This window comes from Cervus elaphus, chromosome 23 (assembly GCF_910594005.1).
Source record: "Cervus elaphus chromosome 23, mCerEla1.1, whole genome shotgun sequence".
Taxonomy (NCBI): Eukaryota; Metazoa; Chordata; class Mammalia; order Artiodactyla; family Cervidae; genus Cervus; species Cervus elaphus.
In genome coordinates this window covers 56,314,114-56,334,794 of record NC_057837.1, presented here as the reverse complement: position 1 = coordinate 56,334,794, position 20,681 = coordinate 56,314,114, and the positions used below count along the sequence as shown (strand labels likewise).

Genomic DNA, 20,681 nt, shown 5'->3' with positions numbered 1-20,681 from the left:
CGGCCTTGGGCTTCCTCCGGGTGCTAGGAAGGAGGTGTCCGCCCAGCGGCCCCTCCCCGGCGGCGCGTTACTCACCCGGCCGCGACTTGGAGGAACTTCCCGGCGAGCCTCCGCCCCGCCCCTCGTGACGCGGCAGGCGCGGACTCCCGCCGCCCGGCGCAGCCCAGCGCAGCCGTCTGCCTCCCGCTCGGCCCCGCGTCACGTGTCCTCCGCTGCCTCGAAACAGGTCTGGTCAGTGTCTGTCTGCGGCCGGCCGGCCGGGAGGCCGGCGCGCCGATCGGTGTGAGATCGGCGTCTGCTCGCGCGGAGGACCCGGAGCGTGCACGCTGCGGTCCCGGGATTTCTGGGCTAATGCGGGCGGGGGAGGGGCGCACCACTCGGCCTGCCCAGGAGCAGGTCCCCGGCTCATTTTAAGCCTCGAGGGTAGCTAGCTCTCTGGACGTTTGCGCTGCAACACGGACGCTAGGCCAGACCGTGGGAGCCTGGCTGCGTAGACGAGAAGCGTCGTGTCCCCGCGTCACCCACAATGCTTTGCCGCGGGGACCGCTGTCCCTGTCCCTGGGGGGTGGGGAGGGGGCGGCACTGCTGCTGCTGCTGTCTCTACAGAGGCTCCAAACTGGAGAGGAAGATAGGAGAACGAGGGTTAAGACCCTGTGACAAATGATAAGGCTGCCTTTAAGCAGCCTCTGGCTCTTGGGACGCATTTTTGTAGGCAGAATCCAGACTTTTAGCTTTGTTCCCGAACCTTCAGGGAAACCTGAGCTTGCTTTCTGCATCCTTAGGGACCCTGCAGGCTGTCACCTCTTCTCTCTCAGTAACTTTGTCCAGAAAACAGAACAGCCCAGGGTGTAAAGCTTGCCAGGTGAAATGAAGTGGAGAAGATGGGAGTGCACTTTCTAGAGAGTTCTAGAGTGTTCCTGTACCATCCAAAGGGACAAGGCAGCAGGAAAACCAGACTAATGAATTGATTTGGCGAAGAACGTTTTCTACATCTGAAACGAATCGAGCAGTTGATTATGGTCTCATTCATTCATTGTAAGGGCCCGCATGTGATTTTCCTTCTCATCATATATACACAGATCAAAATGGCATACATGCTTATTTTGAAAAATAACAGAGCAGAGTTTTAGGAAGGAAATAAAAATGTATAATTCCAACTCTTCCATTTTTTCAGAGGCAGGGGATTTTATGGAAGAAGGAAGATTCACATTCAAATGGGGCACTTTTAGTAGGCCACTCAAGAGGAGGGAAGCAGCTTTGGGTGGTACCAATCAACAAAATGTCACAGAGAGAGAACACTGTGTGATATGTATTATACTGATAAATTTGTCATGGACTGATGTGATAGTGAAGGCTGGAGGCCTGAAAGGGGCCCTTTCCAATAGAATTCAAGCTCCATGAGAGCAGGATAGGTATCTAACCCTGCTGTTTTCTAGGCACTCTCTTTGTGGAAGGAAGGAATGGATGAATGGACATGGGAACTTTGGAGTAACAGCCAGACTTAATTAGTCCCACAGATTTCCTCAACAAATTATTTCCAAGGAGATTTTGTGGGTGTGTGCATGCATGTGTATGTGTGTGTGTATGGGGAGAGAGATGAAATCCATTTATAGTAGTGTGATCTTGTATCTAATACCTGCTGTGAAAAACAAGCAATATAGACTAAACCATAAATAGAAGGCAATATTCCCCCCATTCAAACTTTTTATACAATTTGAATATTTAAGAACAAAAAAGTGAAAAGCAACACGATAAGGATGATAGGGCGTTTGCAATTGGTACTTACCAACACTGTTCCATTGCTTCTAGTTCCCGTGGTAAGGCATCCTTCCCAAATATTAAAGGAGGAAAGAAGTCACTTCCCCTGCTGTCAGCATCTTCCAACAGATTTAGCAAGAATATTTCGAGCACTACAGAAAAGGTGATGTAAACTTAAGTAAAATCTCATTTAGATTTGTTCTAGTTTTTCATGTTTCTTTCTTCTGTGTGTTCGTGTGTTTAGGGTATTTATTAACTATATGTCTTTCTTTTTAGACAGTCCGTCCAACTCTAAATGATGATCAGCCATGTGACTTTTTCAAGAAAGGGAATAGGGTGAATGAATCTTATCAGAAAAGCAGGTAAGTAGTTTTTCATGTAATTACTTTATCTTGCAAAAGGCTCGGTATCTTAGTTCTCCAGATTGATATGTGTGGTTGGGAGAAAAATATGTCTGTAGACAGAAGTATATACACTATATTTCTTGTCTGACAGAAATGGTTTTGAACATCACTAGTTGGTAAAAATTCTAGGAGGTCATAATTCTTGCACTGTTAGCAGAATCCACAATTTTGGGTAATCATCTTTCTATGTTTGTTTTCCTTTTCTTAAAAAGGATACTAGTAATAACTTTTATGGATGCACATAGACAGCTAGAGGTAAAAGAAGGTTTTAACAATGTTGGTTATGAATTCTAAATCATGGCAATTACTTTATCCATTTCTTCATTTTTTTCAACATTTATTGAGCACATGTTATGCTGCTGGCAATTATTTAACCTCCTCCATGTTTATCAAGAGGTGGCACATTTTCAAGTAACCACTTATTGTGGTGGAGACCTCCAGCAAGTGAACCTCTGAGGTTTCCACAAAGCATGTTTACCATCCATTTTTTTTTTTTTAACCACACCAGACTGATGTTGCTGAGAAGTGCTATTCATCTTGGTAAAGTGCATTGTTCTTGGTAAATAAGTTGAAAAGAAAATATTTTCACCTCTGATATGAGATGCTGCCTCAGAAATAAATTAGAGGAAGAATCAGTTGCCATGCTAGTAATGTGTACATGTATTCATGAGATCTGCCTCCCCACTGTTCAAAGGGCAGTATTAACAAGGCCCTACTGCAGGGCACGGGGAGCTGTGTTCAAAAATATCCCAAGATAAACCATAGTGGAAAAGAATATTTAAAAAAAAGAAGGTATATATATATATATATATATATATATATGTATATATATATATATGTAAAACTGAATCACTGTGTTGTGCACCAAAAACTAACACAACATTGAAAATGAACTATACTTCAATTTTTAAAAATGATAAATTTTAAAGAAAAAAAGTAGCATTTAAGCCTTTTTAAAAATTCATATTGTGTTATCAGGCATTGTGTGATTTTATTCCTATCCCTCTAAACACTGTTTTCCCTAGTGTGTTTTCTATTTGAAGATACTCTGACGCTTTGATAAGCTTTTGGCTCAAGGTGTAGGTTGTATATGCTACAGTTTTCCTTAGGATATTTAATGGCTCAGAGTTACCACCAACCAGCAATTAAGTTCTGTAAAATGTTTATTTTACATCCTGTCTATGTTTAATTTAAAATAGGTATATAAAAGAAAGGTGTGGATTTTACTTGTTTGTGTTATTAAACAGTGCTCATCATTAACAACAGACTGAGCGTTCTGCAAGAGATATTTTTCAAAGTACACACAATGGGTTTAAGATAATAATATAAGTACTTTATGAAATGTTAGTGTTTTTCTTAAAAGTTGATATTTGCTGCAAAATGAATCCATGCATTTACTTCTGGCACCTGCTTTATATTAATATTATTTCCTAAATAGAGTTATCAAGTGGAAAACTGTCCTGTAACTTGAGAGTTTAGAGGCCTCACATTTTCTAACCCGTTGTCATAGCTGAAATGTACAACTAGAGGCTTCTTTTGATTACTTTCTTAAATCATTAGAAGGCCAGTTTGTGTCACATGGACTAAGAATTGCAATTTTATTTCTCGCAGCAATATGAATGCAGGCCCATCTCGGAATAAAGTACAACATCCCAAGAATTCCAGAAAAAGACAGAGTAAACCCCAAGTCCCCCACATTTCTTCCCAGCTGAAAAGCAGTCTCAGAGGAGGTGTCCCCCAGCCAACTGACGATAAGCTGAAGGAAAGCATTTCCCCAGAAGGAAACCTCAAAAGGAGTCCCCTCAGCCCCAGGTATCGGGGGCCCTCAGGGAACAAGCTGTTTCTGGACTTTCAGTCCATGAAAATCATCAAAGGAGATGCCGAGGAGGAGGACAGTGCCAGTGACCTCTCTGATTCAGAAAGGATTGCCATCTCCCCATCCCCCCTCACGCCTCCTGATCTTCACCTTCGAGCAGAAGAGATTGACCCGGTTCACTTTGATCTGCACCTGGGGCAGGGCCCCACCCGGCCTGAATACTGTTACCCCGACTTCCTCCCGCCCCCGTGCAACTCCTGGGACCTGCGGGACATGGCCATGCTCCTGCACTCCGAGCACAGGACAGAGGCCGTGCCCAAAGCTGGGGGGCTCCTGGGCAAGTACATCGACAGGCTCGTCCAGCTCGAGTGGCTGCAGATCCAGACCATCCAGTGTGAGAAAGGTAAGGTGGCCAAAGGGAGGCCTCCCACTGCCCCTGGGACCTCGGGGGCCCTGAAGAGCCCTGGAAGAAGCAAGCTTGCTCTGTCTAGGCCTCAGCAGAAAGGGCCTCCGAAGTCAGGCCCTTCACGAAAGAAAGACACGCTCTGCGAGGAAGTCCATCCATTCTGTTATACTGGTGAGGCTTCCCCCAGGCCCCTTGATGTGCTGAGCAGTAGCCGATTATGTTCTCAGAAGCAAGCCCTGGAGGTGCAGACAGAGAAGAAGAAAAAGAAATTTAACAAGAACTCCAGGCTGCAGCCCTGGGACTTATCCTGTGGGGACGGTGGCCCCAAGATTGAGAGCAATGGGAACCTCCGTGCATCCCAGCCGCCAGCCGTGATCCTGGATCCCTCAGACGGCTGCAGGGATGCCCGAGCACCAGCACACACAGGTCTTAAGAAGAAGGGAAATGTGAGTAACTGTGCTCATGCCACGATATCCAGCGAGAAAAAGCTCAAAACAAATGGTGGAAAGCAAAACACGTACAAATTCAAGAAATAACTGAGATGATGAGTTGCAAGGACCTGCAGATGACTCAGTATTAAAGCTCTTCCAAAAGTTCCCCTCCAGTGAATTACAAGAGACTTTGGGTTTACTGAGCTTGAAGGGGTGGACAGTTCTTTAGTCCACCCACCCTCACCTCCACCCCAGCCACACAGGGTTGTTTTCAAAGAAAGAAGTCTTTAGGTAATCATACTTTGTGTTGACAGTCTTAGGCAAACTTGAGGTAAACATCAGCCAAAGTCTGTGCCACAGAAAGAAATAAAACCACTGCTCTCTAGCGGGACTTGAGTGAATTCCACTTCTGAAATCTCAGCCAGGCTAGATATAGCACATGTGAGCTAGTGGGTATGGCTTCAAACAGTAGAGAATCCTGAGTGTCTGAGACAGGGCTCTCTGCACCCTGGCCCTAAAGGATTCAAACAGAAGTTCTGGCTGTTTCACCCCAGGGGAAGCTTGGGCCCTTCCTCAACAGCATCTGTTTTGAGCAAGGTCATTTATCACTAAGTTTCCTGCTCTTGGGAGACAGTGGAATCTAGGGCTTTCATGTGCTTTCCCTAACATGGGTTTGTTGTTGTTTTTTTTTTTTTAAGAAGGCCTTTTAGAGGTGGTGTGAAGTCAATTTTTTGTATCCTGTCAGCATGCAGACTTCATCCCAGTGGAGGTTGGTGGGTCTAAGCATGGTTGTTGGCATATGGTGGGAGGAAGAATGAAATGTTGACACCTGGAATTCCTGGCGGCTGGTGTCTCTGAAGAGGTGCCACAGGTAAACTGCTTTTTAGAGTTTGCAAATGCATGGCCTATAATCAGACAGATATACATGGAACCACTTTGAGTGGAACCCTTATTACATTCCTGATTTGGGACCTGGACCCTCTTCTGTCGTTAAAATGATGATCTGTCTTCATTTGCAAGAGCAGGACTTTATAATCTTGCTGGGGGTGGGGGGAGCATGACTAAAGTTACTTCACATCCTTACATGGCCCTGTGGCTTCCTGACTCTCCTAAATGCTTCTTATGTTACTGCTGTTAAGTCACAAAGATAGAATGCAGGAGGAGAAGGGGACAACAGAGAATGAGATGGTTAGATGGCATCATTGACTGGATGGACATGAGTTTGCACAAGCTCCGGGAGTTGGTGATGGACAGGGAAGCCTGGCCTGCTGCAGTCCATGGGGTCGCAAAGAGTCGGACACGACTGAGCAACTGAACTGAACTTAAGTCACATCTACTTGTCCCTATGGTTGTGTGAAGTGATTGCTTTTGATATTATTGTAAAAATCTTTAAAACCTTTGGTTGACAATTCTTGATGTACAGTATGTTTTAATGACTATAGCTGATTTTATTCCTTCAAACGATTCTTCTATTTTTCTTTATATATATGTCTCTGTTTTTTCATCTTTGGGGCAAATGAAAAACTTGGCACATTTCATTTGAAAATATTTACCAACTGGCAGACTTTTTACCCAGCAATTCAGTGTCATCCAAGTCACTGTTTAAGTTAACATAAAGACAAGATGCATTTATACATAATTAAAAAATAATAGGTCAAAATGGAATATTTAGATGCCATATGAAAATCTGAGCTTAATCATATTAAACAACAAAATTGTTTATGGTAGTCCTTTTCTTTTCAGACTTTATTTCCAGATTCACTCTTACAGTCTTTCTTCCTCACACTGCCCTACTGGAGAAAGCACTGGTTATGGTAAGATCTTAGGCCTTTTAATCTTATAAATGAACAAAAGATATATATCTGCCCAGCATCACTTCCATGGTTTACAATTATACTGTAACTTTTGTACTCAGTGTAAGTATGATATTTTTAAAACATATTGTTATTCATAACTGTTCCTTTCTGTAGTTCCTGAGCATTCCCCCACATGTCCTTTGACGGCCCTGCTTCTGTGATCACTGATAGGCAAGTCCTGTCTACAACCCACTCATGATTTCTTTTTCTGCTAGATGTTCATGCAGCTCTGTATGAAGTTGCAGGGCCAATAAATCTCTGTAAGCATGTTATACACACATATATGATCCTGATATTAATCCTGATAAAAACCCAGGGTTTATGCTGAGCTGCTGCCTCTTGCAGTAACACACCTGTGCAGGAGATCTGGACGGTGACATGGTTTACCTTTCCTGGCCTTGTGTATGTCTGAGCTGATTAAGAAATGTTGAGGTAATACCTCGGATGTTACATTTGTTCCTTGCTCTTTGACTTGGTTGCTTAATTCGGAAGCATATTTATAATGTCACATGTTAGGACAGTTTGAAAAGCCTGAAAAAGTGACTTTGCTTGTTTAGTTTTTGGCCTCTGGTTGGTAATTTTAAGAGACGTTATTGTGATTGGATCAGAGCTCCTAATGAATATAGGTTCATTACAGAGCAGAAGCACACTTCTGTGATTTCTGATGTGCACATCTTAATGCACTAAATGCTGCAGATAAAAATCTTGCCACTTGAGCAGACCACATTACAGAGTTGAGTCGTGAACTCATTCAGTCCATCAGATCGAAGTCATGGAATCTTATGACGTGAGTCACTGTATTCCTAAGAAGTGCCTGTCATTTCTCTGCAGTTGTTTACATACATGTTGCATTTAAATCAATTAAAGTAACCAATGAAATGGTAGCAAAAAAAGAAACAACCCCAAAGTTTAGAAAAAGTGCTAAGAAGTGTTTCAGGCTTGGAATCAGGGGGGAAAGTTGTAAAAACTACAGTAGTTAACTACCAAAATATATCAATATTAGCTACAATTGTTTAAGTTGGGACTATTTAATGACTATAAACTGACTGAAAGTTTGTAACTTAACTGGGATAGCATGGGGTTGGCAACCTATGACAAAAAAGATGGGGGGAGAGGGTATCACTGGTTTGTAGTGGTTCTTGGGCCTATTTGGTTAGTTTCCAGAGAGAAGAATTTCTACCGTTCATGTTTAAATATCACATATTTTCTCTTTCCTTTGTGCTCATTTACAAGAGTGGTAAAACAAAAATATAAACCTCTTGGTGGTACTGTATTTCAAGGTAATAAGCAGTATTTATTATTTATTCATAAACATGTACGGAGCACCATTCAAAATTTAGCATGTTTGTTATTTGCTATGTAATTATTGTATGCTTGGTTTTATGTATAATAAAACAATACACAGGTTTTTGTGAATCTGGGCTTTTTCTTTCCTTGAGATCAATTGAATATCGGGAAAACACTGGATTTTTCTGGTATGGTTTTGATTTGCTTTTTATACAGTTCTATTTCAGAATTTGTCTTCATTCTCCCTGATTAGTTAAAAAAACTGCTGAGGAGGAAATTCTGTACCAATTACTTTCGTAATTCTGAGCCGCAGACATGACAACAGGACTAGACGCATCTGAGGAAGATTTCTGGCTGCACCTTTGCTGAGTCCCTCTTCCTCTTATTATACACAAGGGTGGTTAGGGACACAGATGGAAATTCAATAAAATTAATACGTTAGAAATAAATTGCATTTTAATGTCGAGCCCTGTGTCTTTTGAGGGAGTCCTCAGGTTAGGAAATAGCAATTGTGAGCAGCTACTGCTGTAAACATTCTGAAAACCTTTTTGTTCCTCTTTCTAAATTCACTCTGACAATGAGGTGTCCTCTTTGGGGTCTGCCAAACAGTGGCAGTTTAAAAAGAATAATTTTGGGGGTGTTAAAAAGCAAGTTCACTGAGTAAATTTAAATCTTGTTGGCTTTATCCTGTGATTAATGAATTGACAGCATCCAACCTAGCAGACGGAAAGGAGCTATGAGGGAGGGGCCGTGCAAAACGGAAGCTTTACAAGCAGAAGGGACCGCACAAGAAAGTGATACCAGCAAAGAGCAGATTGGTTGTGGCAAGGTCACCTTCCTTCAGGGGCCAGGATGGCAAGGGACAACCAGGCAGATGCCTTACCTGACTAGGCTATTCCTGATTACCGTTCCTTTTCAGGAGAGCCAAAACAGTCAGTCTCAGTTGGGTGAAGTAGGGCTTAGCATAAGCGACTCATCTGGGGCTTGCTGTCTCATTTTTAACAGGGGGTTTACAAATAACTGTTTGATAGTTTGAAAATGAACCATGCTGGAGGTTTCACATCATTAGTTTGTACATAAAATGGTAGATTATTTTTGGATGTGGCAATTTTCTTATCCACAAGGTGGCGACTAATCCTTTTCAGGCAGCATTGAATTGATTCTGTGATGCTTTCTGATCAAATGAAAGATTTTTATTGTGATCCAGAAGACATGGGGAGGGAGGAGGAGTGTTTGATTTCAGAAACAAGAAAATTTTAAGCTTTTTTTCTCTGAAAGATTTGAGAACTCATTTGAGCAAAAATCAATTTGTATTGGGCAGTACCAAAGGCTTAGAGGTTAGGAGCACTTTCCAGACAGGACCTGAAGGCAAGGAGAAGATGCAAAACAAGGGAACCATTTGATTGGCTGTGGCTTAAGTGGTTTCACCATTTGGGAAATCCTGACTGGCTGTTTGTGTTTGGGTTGTTTTTCTTACACTTGAGGCATTTACAAGAAATACTCCACTAAGGGTTTGGTTCCATTTGGTAGGCAAGGAAAGGGTAAAAACCACCTCAGTCCAAAAGCCTCCTTGCATCATTACTTTGACATCATAAAACACTGTTTATAGAACAATGCTCAATGAAGGAACATAAATCATGCGTTTTATAAAAATCTTCATAGAGACTCAAAAGATCCAATTCATACATCTCTGTCCTCAGCAATTTGATGTTTAAGAGATTAGCTGAGATAACTCTGGAAAATATACTTGAAATTTTAAAAACGGGATAGTCACATATATCATTGTCCCAGCTTGTTGGATATTTTAGAGAAAATTAATGATGCATATTTAACTTTTGATTCCATTCAGCTAGCACTATTCTATGCCTGTTCCTCATATTCTGAGCCCCACTTCAGACCCACTGAATCTGAAGGAGTTCAGAACACACCATGTATGCCAAAATCGCTCTGGCATAGAGATGATTTTGAGTTAAAGGCATTTGAAAGACAGCAAATATAAGAAAAACACTCCTATCTTCCTTCTTTTCTTTAAAGGCAGGAGATGAAATTCCTGTAAGACATGTTCCCCATACCAGGAGGAAAGCAACATATTTATCATCAGGGATGAGAAGTTGAGGCCAAGAGAATTCTACACAAACTTTATTTGTTCAAACGATACTCATCTGTTGGGGTCCTTTAATGGACCGGAGTGGTCCGGAGTCGACGATGAGAAAGTGAAAGAAGGAGAGAGGCTAATATTCTCTGCGTTACGCAGCCGGCTTTCGTATTCCAGGGAATCAGCCAGAAATAGAGAGAGAGAGAAAGAGAAAGAGAGAAAGAAAGAAAGACAAGGGGACCCAAGCAATGATGGAATAAGGGTGCTTTATTGAATTCCGTAAGAGTATATACACCGTAATACAAGGTAGCTTCTTCAGATAAAGATCAAGAGACCAGACTTTACAAGTTTACCAAGGAAGCAGGGAGCAATAGAGACCATAAGGCCAAAAGGCGATCCATATCAAAAGAGGGTCGGAAATAGTTACTTTTCACCATAAGTAAAAACTAACAAAGGAGATGCATGCATTCCTCAGTCCTGGGAGAGGCTTGCCTCTCCTCTTAATTCCTGAATATTCAGGAATTAATAAGGAACAGAGGATTCATGACACATCCAAAACACCACACAGGAAGCCTCCTGTTAAATGTATCCTGACACTCATCATCTCATCTCCCCTGAGTTTCATCACTTTTCCACTTTGTTCAACCTAATATGAGAGCAAGGAAGAGTTGCCATTTCTCTGGGTCTTCATTCTTTATGAAGTCTAGAGTGTCATGTATTAATATTAAATAAACTGGTGTGTTTTTCTTCTGCTGACCTATCTCTTGTCAGTGTAGCTGTCAGGCCCAGTTTAAAAAAAAAAAAAAAAACTGTAAAAGGGTGAAGGAGGCAAGAATCTGCCATCCCAAAATATGCCTCATTGGCGCGAGGATTGTTTTCTAGGTCGGTTATTTGTAAGAAACAGCAGATACTGGAGAGGCTCTGAAAACTGAGAAGTTTCCTTTTAGTAAAAGACATTTGGACTTGTAAGGGAAATCTCCTTTTGTAAGGATATCTTCCTGTCTGTACCTGGAAGAGGAGGCTGAACTAAATCTAGAAATTTCAGAAATTCCTATTCATCTTATCAACTCTGATCATATTAAGGCAGGAGTTAAATCTGCCTAACAACTATACTCTCATTTTCTGGGCTTTTCCTGACAATCCCCTGTCAGTTGCTCCCCCAAACCCACATGTCCTTTTTCCTCTTTGGCTGGAGATGTTATTTCTGGCAGTTCGGTCTTTTCTGGGAGTCCCTCACTTTTCCCGGGTCTCTCCCACATATACAGGGGACACACAGGTTACTAAACTTTTGTTGGTGTTTTCTCTTGTTAATCTGTCTTTTATTACAGGGCATCTCAGCCAACACGCTAGAAGGGCAGGGGAAACATGATCTTTCCTTCCCCATTAGAGTAAAGGCAAACATTGACCTCTAGAATCAGAGGCTACATTTTAAGATCTCTGGAGGTTAAAGTCTGAGAAGTTCACCTTTATAGCACTTTAAGTCTATGACGTTGAACTGGCTGCTCTCACAGCATTCCACCTGCCGGACCAATCCCATCTCGTGCTCTGGCCACAAAGTCTTCTGCTTGCCTCACTCTGCTTTCTCGAGGGTTTAAAGGCAGCTAGCTGGCTCTTTACCTCAAGAATAGGTCACTCATCAGTCATTAAAAAAGAAGGAAAGTTTGCTCTTTGCAACCACATGGATGGACCTGAAGGGCATTGTGCTAAGTGAAATAAGTCAGAGAAAGAGAAATACTGTATGATTTCAGTTATATGTGGAATCTACTATAACCAACTAGTGACTATAACAACAAAAAAAGAAGCAGACCCACAGATACAGAGAGAATCTAGTGCTTACCAGTGGGGAAAGGGGCAGTATAGGGCTGGAGGATTAACAGGTACAAACTCTTATGCATCAAATAAGCTACAAGGATATATGTACAGCATACGAACTGTAGCCCGCCAGGACCTTCTGCCCATGGAATTTTCCAGGCAAGAATACTGGAGTGGGGTGCCATTACCTTCTCCAGGCTATCTTCCCAACCCAGGGATGGAGCCCAAGTCTCTTACGTCTCTTGCATTGACAGGATTCTTCACCACTAGTGTTATCTGGGAAAGCATTTAGGGAATATAACCAGTATTTTACAATAACTGAAAGTGGAATAAACTCTTTAGAAAGTGTGAATCATCTGTAACTTATCGGTATTACACATCAATTATACTTCAATAAAAAATACAGTAGGGCACAAAGCTGAATGTTTTATGGCTCTGATTACCTAGGCCACAGGTGAATATGAAGGAGTGGAGGTTTTTCAGAACATGTCCACCTTGAGTATGTTTTTCTTACATCCACACTCTTCTGTTTTTAAACTTCAGTTGTGGAGAATTCACCCTGCCCTCAGCTGATTTTTTTTTTTCCACACACTTCATTCAATACTCCAGCCAGGTGTGGAAGGGTCATCACTGCCTTTGGAAGGGTCACCAAGTTTTCCCTCTAATCTCTCTAGACACGTTCACCTTAATAAAGTAAAGGGAAAGAAAGGAAGACTTGGCTTTCTTCCTGTGTTGTTCCAATTTTCTCAATACTGCAATGAAATGCTTTTTGCTAATAGGTCTTCTACAATAAAGAAATGAGGGCTTCCCTGCTGGCTCAGATGGTAAAGAATCTGCCTGCAATGCAGGAGACCTGGGTTTGATCCCTGGGTGGGGAAGATCCCCTGGAGAAAGGAATGGCAACACTCCAGTATTCTTGCCTGGAGAATCCCATGGACAGAGGAGCCTGGTGGGCTGCAGTTCATGGGGTCACAAAGAGTTGGACACAACTAAGTGACTAACACACACACACAATAATTAAATGAGTGATCCACTAAATTTAATTGAAATATATCCTAATTTAAAAAGAAGTATATATTTTTACCTCAAGAGGATGATTTTGATGTGGGAAGATAAAGTAAACAGCCTCAAATCATTCTTGCTATCTCCCTCTTCTTCCCCCCAAAAGCACAGAAACATCCACATACATAAACAACTCAAGAAAGAGCTTGGTAACTCCACTATCAATATTATTAGTATTAAACTATACTTGCAAAAAGTGAAAAACACTCCAATCTGTTGTATTTGGCAGCATTTCCCTCCCCTATTGCTCATCTACAACGATTAGTTGAACAAACAGGGATAAGAAATTAAAACCTCTCAAAAGAAATTTTCCAACCAGTTCTTGGGGGAGGACTTGGAATACTGAAACGTAAGGAACCACTTCTGATCAACCTGAGTGACTTGAGTCACTGAAAATAGATCCAGAAATACAAATGATGGATTATTTTATTCCGATGTGAAATCTAACAAACCTTAGATGTGTTGGCTCATACTCGTTTTAAACACTGGGCTACAAGTAGATGTACAATATTGATGTTGGGGTAAAATGACACAATAATAACTTGGATTTGTTACTGCTAGAGTCAAAATCACTTAATAATTTTCCTCCCAACACTGTATTATAAAAAATCTTGAACACATGGAAAAGTTGAAAGAACCGTGCAGGGAACACCCACAAACTTAGTACCCAGATCCCAGCTCCTGTCTGTTCATCCTCTGTCCGTCTGTCCTCTTCTAGGAGCTTGGCTACCCACAGTTTCTATGTCTCTGGTCTCTCTCCAGAGCCTCCATGTCGCTGTTATTTTACATGTTGTTGAAAGGGGATCATTCCTCAAGGCAGGGCTGGGCTTGTAGGAACCACTTCATTTCTCTAAGCACAGCCCTTCTTTGGGTTGTTTTGTTCCTTGGAGGCTGTTCTCAGAAGTTAAGCTTTTTGCATCACTGTGAAGAAATGGACTTATCCCCTCTTCTCTGCAGCTCCCACCAACACAGGAGGATGTGGCTGGGGTGGTCCCACTCGGACACCTCCCCTCCCTCCCTCTTCTCTTTCCAGGTGGTCACTGAGGTTGGCTCCCCTCTGTAGATAGGGCATCTAAATGTCTCTGTGCCTGGGGGGTGTCCTCCGCCTGCCCGCAGCAGCATCCCTCTGGGGAGGCAGGAAGAAGGCTGGTACCGGATCATCTCCTGTCTTCCATGTTGACTTGACCCCCAGGAGAAACTGTCTCCTTGCCATGCCAAAAGGAGGAAGGGATGGGCACTTTTGTGTTATCCTTCTCTGAGTCCTGCTATATACCACAAGGCCCTCATCTCAGCTGGGCACAGGGCCACTGACCAAGCAGAAGTCGGAGTTGGGGTGGGTGGGACCCTCCTGTGGGACCAGTGATTCTCAGGAAGCTCCCGTCACATTCACTGGAGAAATCCACCCCGCTCCATCCCTCTACCCCAGACCCCCACCGCTTCTCACGCCCCTGTCCACTTTCCGAGGTGGAAAGAAAGCATCTCATGTGTCTGCAGCAGGGAGGGTGGGATCGGCCCTCAGTGCAATTGAGGCCCAAGGAGGCCAGCTGACTCCTGACCAGTGGGCGGGGCTGGACCTGGGGGTGACGGGGTCGGTTCTGCCATTCAGGGGATGCCAAAGGGGTCTGGTTCTGACTCTTGCTGTCTCTTTAGAATATCGTGAACTGACTGCTTCTTTACTCTCAGTGAAGGGCTCTACTCACCACTTTCTGGGCAAGTAGAAACCTCCCGGACCACAGGCTTTTCCTGAAAAGATGGAAAATGAATCCGATTCGGTTGTCTTGACTGACAACTCTGAAAATGCAACTCACTGCATACCTGTGCCTGGCATTTCCAGGAATCTAAAGGACAAAGATAATTCAAGACAAAATTAATCCTTGCTTAGAAGCAGTCATGATGCGTTTATATTATAAAAAATACTGAGAACTTGAAGTGGGTTGGGCTCCCCTTGATGCCCAAGGTGAGAATGTAGAATAGAATGTCAGTTCAGTTCAGTTCAGTCGCTTAGTCATGTCCGACTCTTTGCGACCCCATGAATCGCAGCACGCCAGGCCTCCCTGACCATCACCAACTCCCAGAGTTTACTCAAACTCATGCCCATCCAGTCGGTGATGTCATCCAGCCATCTCATCCTCTGTCGTCCCCTTTTCCTCCTGCCCCCAATCCCTCCCAGCATCAGGGTCTTTTTCCAGTGAGTCAACTCTTCACATGAGGTGGCCAAATTATTGGAGTTTCAGCTTCAGCATCAGTCCTTCCATTGAACACCCAGGACTGATCTCCTTTAGGATGGACTGGTTGCATCTCCTTGCAGTCCAAGGGACTCTCAAGAGTCTTCTCCAACACCACAGTTTAAAAGCATCAATTTTTCAGCGCTCAGCTTTCTTCACAGTCCAACTCTCACATCCACACATGACCACTGGAAAAACCATAGCCTTGACCAGACAGACCTTTGTTGGCAAAGTAATGTCTCTGCTTTTTAATATGCTGTTTAGGTTGGTCATAACTTTCCTTCCAAGGAGTAAGCGTCTTTTAATTTCATGGCTGCAATCACCATCTGCAGTGATTTTGGAGCCCAAAAAATAAAGTCTGACACTGTTTCCACTGTCTCCCCGTCTATTTCCCATGAAGTGGGACCAGACGCCGTGATCTTAGTTTTCTGAATGTTGAGCTTTAAGCCAACTTTTTCACTCTCCTCTTTCACTTTCATCAAGAGTAGAATGTAGACTGTAGGAAATTAATTCTCATCCTGACCTTCCTTTTAATCAAGTGACTTTGATCTCACCATCACGTTCTTCATTTAGGCTTTCATTGAGCTGGGAGCTGCCACCTTGTGGCCATAAGGCATTACTGCACTTCTAAGAACACAGGAACACATGTCTTCTTTGGAATCGTGCCTACGAAGAACAGAGAAGCCACATCGTGGAGCTCTGACTCACCTAAGACGTGTGGCAGGTGAAGCCCAGAGTCACCAGCCGACTGAGCTACACAGCCTGAGAAGGATTGTCTTGTGGGAAACTGGCTTCCTGTTCAGTTTTAAATGTTTGAGAGTGTTGAAAATTTGGTTGTTTTAATATATTAAAACACCACAACTTAAAGCAAATATTAAAGTGGAACCCTTTGCTCACATTCCCTGGCCCCTCTCTGGATCTCTGCAGGCCAACGCACTGTTTATTTTTTCTTTTTAATTTTTATTTATCTTCTAATTGGAGGAAAATTGCTTTACAAGGTTGTGTTGGTGTCTGCCTTTTTAAACTTTTTTAATTGGAGGGAAATTGCTTTACACACTGTCTTTCTTGATCAACATTATCAGCCCCAGTATTAGGGATGTACAACATGCATCTCTCACAAACATTCTACATGGCTTAGCTTATTTACCTGACATATAAGTTCTGAATTCACGACTCTAACAAGTTTTTCAATAGATTTCAGTTCAGTTCAGTTGCTCAGTCATGTACAACTCTTTGAGACCCCATGAATCGCAGCACGCCAGGCCTCCCTGTCCATCATCAACTCCCGGAGTTTACTCAAACTCATGTCCATCGAGTCAGTGATGCCATCCAGCCATCTCATCCTCTGTCGTCCCCTTCTCCTGCCCTCAATCTTTCCCAGCATCAGGGTTTTTTCAAATGAGTCAGCCCTTCACATCAGATGGCCAATAGATTTACATGGAATAAAAATATCCATGTTGAAAGTAAACGCAAGGTTTATTTATTCAAAGTTGTAAATTTGATAATTATTATTCTGCTTCTTTTTAAAAAATTATTTCTTTATTTTAATTGGAGGATGGATAATTACAATATTGTGATGGGTTTTACTATACATCAATATGAATCGGCCATAGGTATACACGTGTCCTGAACACTCCTCCCAACCTCCTCCCCACCCTATGTACAGGAAATATAGAAAGGTTTTAAAATTACATTAGTTACTCTTTTTAGTAACAAACAACTTGGATTCAGATTATAAACAATTCAAATTAAAAAGTGCAGCAACCTGTCACAGAGCCATGAAAGTACATTAAGACAAGATAAAGATTATCTTTTATTTCACCTCTTGAAGAACAATTTAGTATTTTCAACAAGGTGATGTGATCACAGGTAATATGTTAAGGTAATGAGGACTAATGAGTGTCAGATCTTGTTTTCCACTTGGTCATTGCAGCCTGAAGTATTGGTATGTTAGAACCTCAACTTGTCTTTTTTTCAGAATCCTAATGTAAAGACCCCAGGTTGGTACAGAGACCCTCCCACGGGGAGCCTCTTTCCCATCCCTCCTCCCTCTTTCTTTCATCTCAGAATCAAAAAGTCAGGTTCATCTAAGTGTAAAGGAGATTTTGGTGAAGTCTATAAACCCGAGAGCCTCAAGACATGATTGGGATAAAGATGGTTAATGCTTTGGAAAGTAAAATTATACTGTTTCTTTTTCCCCTCCCTTAATAAAGTTATCCTTTTTCGAAGTCCTTTTCCAGTTCTTTGATTTCAAGCAATAGAGCCTATAAGGAAATGAGCATTAAAATACTCTGCTACAAGGAAGCGGTCAGTAGGCATTCCATTGATTTTTGAAACAAAGAAACCAAATCCCTACTTCCCCATAGACATTGGCTTCACCCTCCTCTGACTGAGCCCTGGTCTCCTGGGGTCAGATTCCCAGCCTGAAATCTGCTGTGCGTGTCGCTGGGGCAGTTTTATTTCTCCCCACTCCCTTCCTGAGAATTCTGCCTGTGGTTAATGAGGCCAAAGGCTAAGTCTCAGCCCCCACCCCCCACCCTTGATAAATACAAGAACGCTCCGGAGCAGGGAGGAGAAGAGTTGACACAGTGTCTGTGACAAGGTGCCCAGAGGGTGATTGGAGAAGAGAGCCTGCTGGGAAGGACGCGCTGCCGGTGAGCCCACGGCGGGGAGGACTCGCCACCGCCCGCAGGCGGTGGGTGCGCAGGCGGCATGCGCTCCAGGGTTCACCCCGCGCTGCCGCTGCTTCTCACGCTGCTGATGCCGGTGAGCAGGGACTGGTACCCAGAACGTGGGATTTACCTGCCAGGGGCCGGGAGCTGACCGCGCAGCTCCAGCCGGCTCTGCCTGTTCGAGGATGGGGGACGGGGCTGAGTGTGATGGCTTGCAGCTGGGGGCGGGGGGTGGAAGCTTTAGTACAGGGAAAGAAGAGGGGTTCCAGAATTTACACCAAGGAGGGGTTTGGCAGAGTAGTGGGAACAGGCTAAGACTGGTTTATATAGGTTTATAGGTTTATATACGTTTAGATTTGTATCAACGCGTTTCCTAAGGACATTTCTTTTCACTTTCTTTCACAATCTCAACTGTGTATGTGGAAGAGGGTTTGAGCAAACCCATGGGGGTGGGATGGCTAAATCCTCCTGCCTCACCACCCCCTGCCCCCCACCAGTTGCCATGGCTGAACCCGGAAACAAACAGTAGAATCAAGATGGACACATCCGGGCCTGTTGCTGGTACTTACCGTGGACGGAGTTTAGGCTGCATCTGCCTGTGGGGTGCAGCCACTTAGCCCGCTTTCCTCAGACAGAAAGGGAGAGCCATGGGGTTCTGGCACTGCTCCTGGGTTCTCCCTTATAAACCCAGCCAGGGCAGAAGCGGGAGGCCCTGCAGTGGATGGGGGTCCAGACGGTGGGTCTACCCTGCATTGTAACCTGGCTGGGCACCGTGGTTGTCGCTTGGCCTCGGTCCTCACCTCGGTTCAAGCTTGACTCTTCTCAGATGCTGCGAGAGTCCCAGTGCCCAGAGGCCACTCACCCCTGGATTCAGCAGAGCTGATCTGGGGATGCGGCCTGGGCATCCGGGTTCTCAAGGCTCTTCCTTCATCTTGTTAAGCCTCGTTGCCTCCGCCTGAAAATGGAGCTCCTGCAGGCACTTAACTTGACCTGGTGGTTGTGGGAGTCAATGAGGAAATGCAGAGAGGGTCTTTTCTTGCTGTCTTCCACGCCCTGGCGGGACGGTTATTCTTTTCACTCAGCCTGGGCTGCTGCTGTTGCTGGGACACTCGCTCCGGGTGCTTTCACAAGCGCTGGGTATTACAGTAAAACACAAGAGGAAACAAAAGTCCCTAGTCGTCTGGCCAATTCTGCTTCTGAAATTCGATGCCTTGTTCGCCAACCTTTGCTTAATGTTCAGAAAATGTTCTTGGCTACTTTAAAAAAAGTTTCAATTGGAGTATGGTTGCTTTACAATGTTGTTACTTTCTGCTGTAAGGCAAAGAAAAAGAGCTAAATGTATATATTTTGGGGGCATTTCATTCCCGTTCAGGTCACCACTGAGCACCAAGTGGAGTCCTCTGTGCTACACAGTAGATTCTTATTAGCTATCTATTTTATACATAGTAATGTACATATGTCAACCCCAGTCTCCCAATTCATCCCACCTCACACTTCTCACCATGGTGTCCGTACATTTATTCTCTATGTCTCTGTCTCTATCTCTGCTTTGCAAATAGGTTCATCTGTACCATTTTTCTAGATTCCACATAGATGCATGATGTACGACACTTGTTTTTCTCCTTCTGACTTCAATCCTAGTAGAGTTCTGTTTCAGTAGCCCACATTAGCCTGGATTTGAATACGTAACAAATCAAACCTTGTTCCCATCTTTTTCTTACTTCTGCTCTTACCCCTAACTGGACTCATTAGAAAACAGAGTTTTTTCTTCTTTCTGCATGTTAGGACAGAGCCCAGGCAGGTTCATTCCTGACTGAGGGTGTGGTGGGTGGGGTGGGAAGTAGGCAGCAGGACTGGACTGTGTTTGGTGGATGAAATTATATTTAGCTTCCAGGGATCAAGGCTGAGGGAGATAATGGGATACACCAGTGTTCCATGGTTTTGAGCAATCCGCACTCTGGACCCTCAACTGGAGAAGACCTTTGTGTCCAGGAGGTGCCCAGCTTTTTGCTGAATTGGCTATAAGTAACCTGTTCCTTTCAGCCCCTACCTTCCCCCACCCACACTGACTTCTAACCTTGCTGTTATGCAAATAAGGCACCCACTCCCCCTCCCCTGACCTCCAGATTTAAAACCCATTCTGCTGAAGAGCTGCAATGTCTACAACAGTGTTCTCCCTAAATCTCCACCCTCAGCTTGTCATCCTGATATGAAGCAAAGAACAAAGTAGCAACTCTGCTGTGGGTCTTTGTTCCAAATCCCACGACAAGCCGACAAGCCGCAGAAGCGGGGTCCTATCCCCCTCTTTGCCATTTCCAGACCTGAGAGCTTGTACATCCTCAGTTTTGGGCTGGGGCAACTTCTAGGACCTGAGAGGAGGGAGGGTTTGAGAATGAAGTTAGTCAACAAAGTCTGTTATGGTTGGTGGGTTGTTGTTACTTTTTAATCTGGGAAATTCTGATTATCGTTATCGTTAAAACGTATGTTAGCATGTATGCCCTGCCCGATTAATTCACTCAAACCCCTCATTCAAGAACAAGAGTCCGTGGATTGTAGGATAGGAAGAATTATGTGGTCAGAGGTGATGCTGAGCCCTCAACAGAGACCGAGTGGCCAGGCTCTGTCCTAAGAATCCTGGGAACCCTGTTTTCTGCTGCCCCGTGCTGAATCTGCACTTGTAAAGGATCAGCCAAGCTTCTGTAGGCAGAGACTGTGTTTGGACTGCGTACTCGTCTCCAAGGGCCACCATTACAAAGGAAGCTCGTGGCTTAAAGAAACTGAAATGTACAGCATGGCGGCTCCAGTTAATAAGACCACATGCATATATGAAATTCATTAACAGAGTAGATGGTAAAAG

The 20,681-nt window shown here is 43.7% G+C and overlaps 2 protein-coding genes across 6 annotated transcripts in view; both read left to right on the top strand.

The window, feature by feature from the left end:
- Positions 1–109: 109 nt before the first annotated feature.
- On the top strand, positions 110–8,086 carry FAM217B (family with sequence similarity 217 member B). 3 transcript variants are annotated; one of them, XM_043883718.1, is made up of 4 exons: positions 110–231; positions 1,810–1,921; positions 2,035–2,120; positions 3,774–8,086. In XM_043883718.1, exon 4 carries the CDS (start codon positions 3,778–3,780, stop codon positions 4,918–4,920), a length of 1,143 nt encoding a protein of 380 aa, XP_043739653.1. In that variant the 5' UTR covers positions 110–231; positions 1,810–1,921; positions 2,035–2,120; positions 3,774–3,777; the 3' UTR covers positions 4,921–8,086. The 3 variants fall into 3 exon arrangements, with proteins under 3 accessions (XP_043739653.1, XP_043739651.1, XP_043739652.1); XM_043883716.1 differs by having other exon boundaries at positions 122–226; XM_043883717.1 differs by lacking the exon at positions 110–231 and adding an exon at positions 254–1,035.
- Positions 8,087–17,753: 9,667 nt separating this feature from the next.
- CDH26 (cadherin 26) overlaps positions 17,754–20,681 on the top strand; it is a 45,706-nt gene continuing 42,778 nt past the window's right edge. For all 3 annotated transcript variants that reach the window (XM_043884535.1, XM_043884534.1, XM_043884536.1), the window contains exon 1: positions 17,754–17,918. In XM_043884535.1, the coding sequence (XP_043740470.1) occupies positions 17,865–17,918 (54 nt within the window). In that variant the 5' untranslated portion in view covers positions 17,754–17,864. The remainder of the gene's footprint in view (positions 17,919–20,681) is intronic.

Excerpts from the sequence above, each read along its gene's own strand:
- FAM217B (XM_043883718.1), top strand. The coding sequence starts at position 3,778 with ATGAATGCAGGCCCATCTCGGAATAAAGTACAACATCCCAAGAATTCC.